This window comes from Osmerus eperlanus, chromosome 14, assembly GCF_963692335.1.
Source record: "Osmerus eperlanus chromosome 14, fOsmEpe2.1, whole genome shotgun sequence".
NCBI classification, from domain to species: domain Eukaryota; kingdom Metazoa; phylum Chordata; class Actinopteri; order Osmeriformes; family Osmeridae; genus Osmerus; species Osmerus eperlanus.
In genome coordinates, this window is record NC_085031.1 from 15260871 (window position 1) to 15270424 (window position 9554).

The 9554-nt window shown below is 40.2% G+C and overlaps 3 protein-coding genes across 3 annotated transcripts; all 3 read right to left on the reverse strand.

Moving 5' to 3' along the window:
• Positions 1-768: 768 nt before the first annotated feature.
• Positions 769-1829, reverse strand: LOC134034055 (high choriolytic enzyme 1-like). Its single transcript, XM_062478383.1, has one exon. The coding sequence runs from the start codon at positions 1558-1560 to the stop codon at positions 769-771; it is 792 nt and encodes a 263-aa protein (XP_062334367.1). The 5' UTR covers positions 1561-1829.
• A 2356-nt stretch (positions 1830-4185) lies between these two features.
• LOC134034051 (high choriolytic enzyme 1-like) lies at positions 4186-5246 on the reverse strand. Its single transcript, XM_062478378.1, has one exon. It carries the CDS (start codon positions 4975-4977, stop codon positions 4186-4188), a length of 792 nt encoding a protein of 263 aa, XP_062334362.1. The 5' UTR covers positions 4978-5246.
• A 2356-nt stretch (positions 5247-7602) lies between these two features.
• LOC134034052 (high choriolytic enzyme 1-like) lies at positions 7603-8663 on the reverse strand. Its single transcript, XM_062478379.1, has one exon. It carries the CDS (start codon positions 8392-8394, stop codon positions 7603-7605), a length of 792 nt encoding a protein of 263 aa, XP_062334363.1. The 5' UTR covers positions 8395-8663.
• Between the last annotated feature and the right edge of the window lie 891 nt (positions 8664-9554).

The following is a 9554-nucleotide window of genomic DNA, read 5'->3' on the forward strand; positions in this document are numbered from 1 at the left end:
AAAACTTGTTTCTACATTTATTTATTTTAATTTTATAATGCTTCGAACGTGTTTTTTGGTTTCAGGATTTTTTTCGGATTTTAATAATTTTACAACATTTTGAGAAAACAAATGCATTTGTTTTCTCAAAATGTTGTTGGGAATCGCTGGGTTAGGCGATTCTCGGTAAGGTACATTTTTCATATTTTATTTAAAATCAATGCTATTATTGGTCATAATAAACATGACAGGTTGAACAAAGTGAATAGCAAACTCCACGAGCAAGCGAGTCGCAGCAATGCAAAAACATTTGTCGCTACACACTCATGCCAAAGAGTATGCTATAGTCAATAAAATATCTTCTTCCAAATTTACGGCTCAATATGTGCACCTATGAAATACACCCAAAATGTTCAGTTTAGGGAAAGTGCAGGTTTCACAGGTTTCGCAGAATTAGAGACGAACTGTGGATTTAGAATGAATGAAGTGAATGATGAGTGAATAATAATATCAGGGAGGATATATAAACTGAAACGAAACGTACAGAACACACTGTAAACACTTGCCAACATTCAGTAATATTGTAGCTTATTGGGCAATAAACAGACATTGAAACATTTGAGCTTTTCTAATGTACGTTTTATTTATCCTATTTTAATTTTGTAATAATTTGAAACCCTTCAACCACAAATCAAAACCCATGACAGTGATGAAGACTTTGAAAACACTGTTGTGTTGCAGCTTCAAAGTATCTTCATCATCCTCTTGTTCTCTGACTTTGTCTTCGTCTTAGCACTGATATAGTCGATTGATCCTCTCGATATCGATTCTTGAGAATGTGGTTGACTGGCCAATAGCAACGTTAGGGTTGGGGATAGGTATAATGACATCAATATTAGGGTTGATGGCAAAACCTCGTCTTGGATACTGCATGATTGAGGAGTAGTCATAGGAAGTGCCAAGATTGTTGGTGTCTGATTTGGCAAAGTTGTAGTGCTGGCCTGGATCGATGTTGGCAAAGTTGATCTTGACGTACTGGTCACGGTCACTCCTGGTGTGCTCGTGCTGGAAGCCCAGGGCATGAAGGGTCTCATGTTGAATGATTTTGTTTTCCATACAACCGCGCTTGTTGATAGAGAGCACCTGTGGACCCTTCTGTTTCCCAAGAGAAGAGAAGCAGCCGTCCTGGCTCACAACCATGATGTAGTCGGTCTCAGTTGTACGGGGCACAAAGCGAATGCAGGAAACAGAAGCAAACGATCTCAGGGCGTTCTCAATAATCTGCCTTTCTTGGGGAGAGTACTCACTGCCGATTGTGTAGGCTATCCTCACCTGACCATTCGAGGATTTCTTCCACTTGCATGAGTCCCCTTGATAGCACCTCATGGCATTTCTGTGTTTTGGTACGATCAGGTCTCCCTCCAGAAGAAGCTCACTGGATTGGTTGTTTGTGGTCAGAATGCCGCCAGCGGACATATGTAGATGTTCATCGGTGTTTTCTCCATCTATATGGATGGGATTGGCTTGGGAGAGTCCCAACAGCAGCAGCATTAGGAGAGACAAAGAGGTGCTGATCTCCATCTTCAGGGTCTGGAGGTTCAATCTGGCTCTGGGTCTGGATGGGAAGTTTTCTAGGTCTGGTCTCCTTGGAGATGCTTTGCTCCTTTTAGCTGGATGTCTGAGTCTGGTGAGTCCTGGTGTTTTATACTCTCCTCTACAGGTGTGTCTGCAGGGGGGTTTAGGGCTTTGGGTTGTGGCTGATTGTCCTAATAATCATTTGAGGACACAGCAAAACCAGCATCGCAACGCCCTGCAACTCCTTGTCCATTAGGGGAAAAGACAGGTTTGCTGGAAGTAAGTTTACTTATCTCAACCTGGATTCCTTGAATGAATGAATTATTAAGACAGTGTCAAGTATTTCCTAGTTGTAAATGACTACATCCATTCATTATCAAAGTTTAAAGGTATTGTACCATTTCAATATAATTATAAAGTAGCTGGTACTGGGTTTGTTGATTTAGGAAATGATTAATCAGACATATGTCTGTTTTGTATATGTATTTTGTTTTAATGAGGGATAAAAAAAACCCTGCATGGCAGTAACATTAAGGCACGGCATGTACCATTGTTCATTCTTCATCTGAATCTTGCCGTTTTTATAAGAGAACGAGCATCCTAAACCGTATTTTGTGATTTCATACTTTTCAGAAAAAGGCATTGGCTCAATTTGACCATATAATGCACTCAGGACCCCCCAGAACATGATATTGTAATTGTCTTTTCCCTTCATGGCCAGGGAGTGCAAGCAATGTTGATTGCGCTGTGTACTCAAGATGCTTATGTAGATCAGCCACAACCCAAAGCCCTAATCCCCTGTGCCGACACACCTGTAGAGGAGAGTGTATAAAAACAAGACTTCAATTAATTCCTGGTCCAGGACTAATATTAATCATTCCTTACTCTTTGGACATATGTTTGGACATATGGTCAATAAGTAAAGGGTATACTATTCAGAAAAAGCTGAATACTGTTTTATACACAATGCCCTTTGGTTTAGAAGATAGAACATGCTTTGAAAAACTTTAGTTTTACTGTTTGAATAAACCACCTTATTAGGTACACCAGTTCAACTGCTTGTTACACAAATATGTAATCAGCCGTTTTCATGGCAGCAACTCAATGCATCTAGACATGTAGACATGGTCAAGACAATCTGCTGAAGTTCAAACAGAGCATCAGAATGGGCAAGGCAGGTGATTTATAGGCCAACAGGTCATAAACGCAGTAAATGCTGAATTAAATAAGAAGTGCCTCAGTAAGAGTCGTTCTTATGAACGCTGTCAAACCATTAGCCATTTTACATTACAAGTGCTGTAGAATGTAGCAGGCTACAACAAAAAACTAAACTGTCTTTCTTTTAAATAGACATGCTTTAAAAACAAAGGACACGTTATATGTATATAGGACGCTTATGTCCATCGTTGATTGTCATTTTGGAAAGGCAACCCGAACTCCTCTACAAAAACGCATTGTGTTTGAGAACTAACAAACTGCTAGCTACCGGAAGTTGTTGCCTTGGCTTATGCAATATGTGGAAGTGATGCGTGTATAGTGGATTGAAGTGGGTGTATGCATTAAGTTATGGCGGAAATGTCAGTTGGTCTTTCATCAAAGTGCCAAGCGTAACTATTGACATTTCGGTCATGAGGAATTAAAGGAAAAATTTAATTAAAACATTTGTAAGAATTGTAATAATAATTTACCAAAGGATATATATACATATTTTGACATTTATTCATTTTTCATACTTTAGTTTTCATTGGTTTGGCGGCCCATCTGTATTACCCTAGCGGACCATTAGTGGGCCGCTAGGTTGGGAATCGCTGGGTTTGGCGAGGTACATTTTTAATAATTGCGAAATGTTAATTTTTTTTAAATATAAAATCAATGCTATTTTTGGTCATAATAAACATGACCAATCATTAAGGTTGAACAAAATGAATAGCAAACTCCACGAGCAAGCGAGTCGCAGCAATGCAAAAACATTCGTCGCTACACACTAATGCCAAAGAGTATAGTCAATATAAGTTCTTTGCTAATGCTTAGTGTCCTGCGTGACAGTACTGTGTTGTATCAGGTTGCTAGGAGACACATCGGCGAGGCCACAAGAACCACGAGGTAGATTTGGGTTGAGAAACAGAAGGACATACACTCCAACCGTATGTATCTCACCTCAACACATATGTAAAGTACAGTACACTGTATGTATTGGTTTAAATATCTTCTTCCAAATTTACGGCTCAATATGTGCACCTATGAAATACACCCAAAATGTTCAGTTTAGGGAAAGTGCAGGTTTCACAGGTTTCGCAGAATTAGAGACGAACTGTGGATTTAGAATGAATGAATGATGAGTGAATAATAATATCAGGGAGGATATATAAACTGAAACGAAACGTACAGAACACACTGTAAACACTTGCCAACATTCAGTAATATTGTAGCTTATTGGGCAATAAACAGACATTGAAACATTTGAGCTTTTCTAATGTACGTTTTATTTATCCTATTTTAATTTTGTAATAATTTGAAACCCTTCAACCACAAATCAAAACCCATGACAGTGATGAAGACTTTGAAAACACTGTTGTGTTGCAGCTTCAAAGTATCTTCATCATCCTCTTGTTCTCTGACTTTGTCTTCGTCTTAGCACTGATATAGTCGATTGATCCTCTCGATATCGATTCTTGAGAATGTGGTTGACTGGCCAATAGCAACGTTAGGGTTGGGGATAGGTATAATGACATCAATATTAGGGTTGATGGCAAAACCTCGTCTTGGATACTGCATGATTGAGGAGTAGTCATAGGAAGTGCCAAGATTGTTGGTGTCTGATTTGGCAAAGTTGTAGTGCTGGCCTGGATCGATGTTGGCAAAGTTGATCTTGACGTACTGGTCACGGTCACTCCTGGTGTGCTCGTGCTGGAAGCCCAGGGCATGAAGGGTCTCATGTTGAATGATTTTGTTTTCCATACAACCGCGCTTGTTGATAGAGAGCACCTGTGGACCCTTCTGTTTCCCAAGAGAAGAGAAGCAGCCGTCCTGGCTCACAACCATGATGTAGTCGGTCTCAGTTGTACGGGGCACAAAGCGAATGCAGGAAACAGAAGCAAACGATCTCAGGGCGTTCTCAATAATCTGCCTTTCTTGGGGAGAGTACTCACTGCCGATTGTGTAGGCTATCCTCACCTGACCATTCGAGGATTTCTTCCACTTGCATGAGTCCCCTTGATAGCACCTCATGGCATTTCTGTGTTTTGGTACGATCAGGTCTCCCTCCAGAAGAAGCTCACTGGATTGGTTGTTTGTGGTCAGAATGCCGCCAGCGGACATATGTAGATGTTCATCGGTGTTTTCTCCATCTATATGGATGGGATTGGCTTGGGAGAGTCCCAACAGCAGCAGCATTAGGAGAGACAAAGAGGTGCTGATCTCCATCTTCAGGGTCTGGAGGTTCAATCTGGCTCTGGGTCTGGATGGGAAGTTTTCTAGGTCTGGTCTCCTTGGAGATGCTTTGCTCCTTTTAGCTGGATGTCTGAGTCTGGTGAGTCCTGGTGTTTTATACTCTCCTCTACAGGTGTGTCTGCAGGGGGGTTTAGGGCTTTGGGTTGTGGCTGATTGTCCTAATAATCATTTGAGGACACAGCAAAACCAGCATCGCAACGCCCTGCAACTCCTTGTCCATTAGGGGAAAAGACAGGTTTGCTGGAAGTAAGTTTACTTATCTCAACCTGGATTCCTTGAATGAATGAATTATTAAGACAGTGTCAAGTATTTCCTAGTTGTAAATGACTACATCCATTCATTATCAAAGTTTAAAGGTATTGTACCATTTCAATATAATTATAAAGTAGCTGGTACTGGGTTTGTTGATTTAGGAAATGATTAATCAGACATATGTCTGTTTTGTATATGTATTTTGTTTTAATGAGGGATAAAAAAAACCCTGCATGGCAGTAACATTAAGGCACGGCATGTACCATTGTTCATTCTTCATCTGAATCTTGCCGTTTTTATAAGAGAACGAGCATCCTAAACCGTATTTTGTGATTTCATACTTTTCAGAAAAAGGCATTGGCTCAATTTGACCATATAATGCACTCAGGACCCCCCAGAACATGATATTGTAATTGTCTTTTCCCTTCATGGCCAGGGAGTGCAAGCAATGTTGATTGCGCTGTGTACTCAAGATGCTTATGTAGATCAGCCACAACCCAAAGCCCTAATCCCCTGTGCCGACACACCTGTAGAGGAGAGTGTATAAAAACAAGACTTCAATTAATTCCTGGTCCAGGACTAATATTAATCATTCCTTACTCTTTGGACATATGTTTGGACATATGGTCAATAAGTAAAGGGTATACTATTCAGAAAAAGCTGAATACTGTTTTATACACAATGCCCTTTGGTTTAGAAGATAGAGCATGCTTTGAAAAACTTTAGTTTTACTGTTTGAATAAACCACCTTATTAGGTACACCAGTTCAACTGCTTGTTACACAAATATGTAATCAGCCGTTTTCATGGCAGCAACTCAATGCATCTAGACATGTAGACATGGTCAAGACAATCTGCTGAAGTTCAAACAGAGCATCAGAATGGGCAAGGCAGGTGATTTATAGGCCAACAGGTCATAAACGCAGTAAATGCTGAATTAAATAAGAAGTGCCTCAGTAAGAGTCGTTCTTATGAACGCTGTCAAACCATTAGCCATTTTACATTACAAGTGCTGTAGAATGTAGCAGGCTACAACAAAAAACTAAACTGTCTTTCTTTTAAATAGACATGCTTTAAAAACAAAGGACACGTTATATGTATATAGGACGCTTATGTCCATCGTTGATTGTCATTTTGGAAAGGCAACCCGAACTCCTCTACAAAAACGCATTGTGTTTGAGAACTAACAAACTGCTAGCTACCGGAAGTTGTTGCCTTGGCTTATGCAATATGTGGAAGTGATGCGTGTATAGTGGATTGAAGTGGGTGTATGCATTAAGTTATGGCGGAAATGTCAGTTGGTCTTTCATCAAAGTGCCAAGCGTAACTATTGACATTTCGGTCATGAGGAATTAAAGGAAAAATTTAATTAAAACATTTGTAAGAATTGTAATAATAATTTACCAAAGGATATATATACATATTTTGACATTTATTCATTTTTCATACTTTAGTTTTCATTGGTTTGGCGGCCCATCTGTATTACCCTAGCGGACCATTAGTGGGCCGCTAGGTTGGGAATCGCTGGGTTTGGCGAGGTACATTTTTAATAATTGCGAAATGTTAATTTTTTTTAAATATAAAATCAATGCTATTTTTGGTCATAATAAACATGACCAATCATTAAGGTTGAACAAAATGAATAGCAAACTCCACGAGCAAGCGAGTCGCAGCAATGCAAAAACATTCGTCGCTACACACTAATGCCAAAGAGTATAGTCAATATAAGTTCTTTGCTAATGCTTAGTGTCCTGCGTGACAGTACTGTGTTGTATCAGGTTGCTAGGAGACACATCGGCGAGGCCACAAGAACCACGAGGTAGATTTGGGTTGAGAAACAGAAGGACATACACTCCAACCGTATGTATCTCACCTCAACACATATGTAAAGTACAGTACACTGTATGTATTGGTTTAAATATCTTCTTCCAAATTTACGGCTCAATATGTGCACCTATGAAATACACCCAAAATGTTCAGTTTAGGGAAAGTGCAGGTTTCACAGGTTTCGCAGAATTAGAGACGAACTGTGGATTTAGAATGAATGAATGATGAGTGAATAATAATATCAGGGAGGATATATAAACTGAAACGAAACGTACAGAACACACTGTAAACACTTGCCAACATTCAGTAATATTGTAGCTTATTGGGCAATAAACAGACATTGAAACATTTGAGCTTTTCTAATGTACGTTTTATTTATCCTATTTTAATTTTGTAATAATTTGAAACCCTTCAACCACAAATCAAAACCCATGACAGTGATGAAGACTTTGAAAACACTGTTGTGTTGCAGCTTCAAAGTATCTTCATCATCCTCTTGTTCTCTGACTTTGTCTTCGTCTTAGCACTGATATAGTCGATTGATCCTCTCGATATCGATTCTTGAGAATGTGGTTGACTGGCCAATAGCAACGTTAGGGTTGGGGATAGGTATAATGACATCAATATTAGGGTTGATGGCAAAACCTCGTCTTGGATACTGCATGATTGAGGAGTAGTCATAGGAAGTGCCAAGATTGTTGGTGTCTGATTTGGCAAAGTTGTAGTGCTGGCCTGGATCGATGTTGGCAAAGTTGATCTTGACGTACTGGTCACGGTCACTCCTGGTGTGCTCGTGCTGGAAGCCCAGGGCATGAAGGGTCTCATGTTGAATGATTTTGTTTTCCATACAACCGCGCTTGTTGATAGAGAGCACCTGTGGACCCTTCTGTTTCCCAAGAGAAGAGAAGCAGCCGTCCTGGCTCACAACCATGATGTAGTCGGTCTCAGTTGTACGGGGCACAAAGCGAATGCAGGAAACAGAAGCAAACGATCTCAGGGCGTTCTCAATAATCTGCCTTTCTTGGGGAGAGTACTCACTGCCGATTGTGTAGGCTATCCTCACCTGACCATTCGAGGATTTCTTCCACTTGCATGAGTCCCCTTGATAGCACCTCATGGCATTTCTGTGTTTTGGTACGATCAGGTCTCCCTCCAGAAGAAGCTCACTGGATTGGTTGTTTGTGGTCAGAATGCCGCCAGCGGACATATGTAGATGTTCATCGGTGTTTTCTCCATCTATATGGATGGGATTGGCTTGGGAGAGTCCCAACAGCAGCAGCATTAGGAGAGACAAAGAGGTGCTGATCTCCATCTTCAGGGTCTGGAGGTTCAATCTGGCTCTGGGTCTGGATGGGAAGTTTTCTAGGTCTGGTCTCCTTGGAGATGCTTTGCTCCTTTTAGCTGGATGTCTGAGTCTGGTGAGTCCTGGTGTTTTATACTCTCCTCTACAGGTGTGTCTGCAGGGGGGTTTAGGGCTTTGGGTTGTGGCTGATTGTCCTAATAATCATTTGAGGACACAGCAAAACCAGCATCGCAACGCCCTGCAACTCCTTGTCCATTAGGGGAAAAGACAGGTTTGCTGGAAGTAAGTTTACTTATCTCAACCTGGATTCCTTGAATGAATGAATTATTAAGACAGTGTCAAGTATTTCCTAGTTGTAAATGACTACATCCATTCATTATCAAAGTTTAAAGGTATTGTACCATTTCAATATAATTATAAAGTAGCTGGTACTGGGTTTGTTGATTTAGGAAATGATTAATCAGACATATGTCTGTTTTGTATATGTATTTTGTTTTAATGAGGGATAAAAAAAACCCTGCATGGCAGTAACATTAAGGCACGGCATGTACCATTGTTCATTCTTCATCTGAATCTTGCCGTTTTTATAAGAGAACGAGCATCCTAAACCGTATTTTGTGATTTCATACTTTTCAGAAAAAGGCATTGGCTCAATTTGACCATATAATGCACTCAGGACCCCCCAGAACATGATATTGTAATTGTCTTTTCCCTTCATGGCCAGGGAGTGCAAGCAATGTTGATTGCGCTGTGTACTCAAGATGCTTATGTAGATCAGCCACAACCCAAAGCCCTAATCCCCTGTGCCGACACACCTGTAGAGGAGAGTGTATAAAAACAAGACTTCAATTAATTCCTGGTCCAGGACTAATATTAATCATTCCTTACTCTTTGGACATATGTTTGGACATATGGTCAATAAGTAAAGGGTATACTATTCAGAAAAAGCTGAATACTGTTTTATACACAATGCCCTTTGGTTTAGAAGATAGAACATGCTTTGAAAAACTTTAGTTTTACTGTTTGAATAAACCACCTTATTAGGTACACCAGTTCAACTGCTTGTTACACAAATATGTAATCAGCCGTTTTCATGGCAGCAACTCAATGCATCTAGACATGTAGACATGGTCAAGACAATCTGCTGAAGTTCAAACAGAGCATCAGAA

What these genes read in the sequence shown, in the direction of transcription:
- LOC134034055 (XM_062478383.1), bottom strand. Translation starts at nt 1,560, where the DNA reads ATGGAGATCAGCACCTCTTTGTCTCTCCTAATGCTGCTGCTGTTGGGA.
- LOC134034051 (XM_062478378.1), bottom strand. Translation starts at nt 4,977, where the DNA reads ATGGAGATCAGCACCTCTTTGTCTCTCCTAATGCTGCTGCTGTTGGGA.
- LOC134034052 (XM_062478379.1), bottom strand. Translation starts at nt 8,394, where the DNA reads ATGGAGATCAGCACCTCTTTGTCTCTCCTAATGCTGCTGCTGTTGGGA.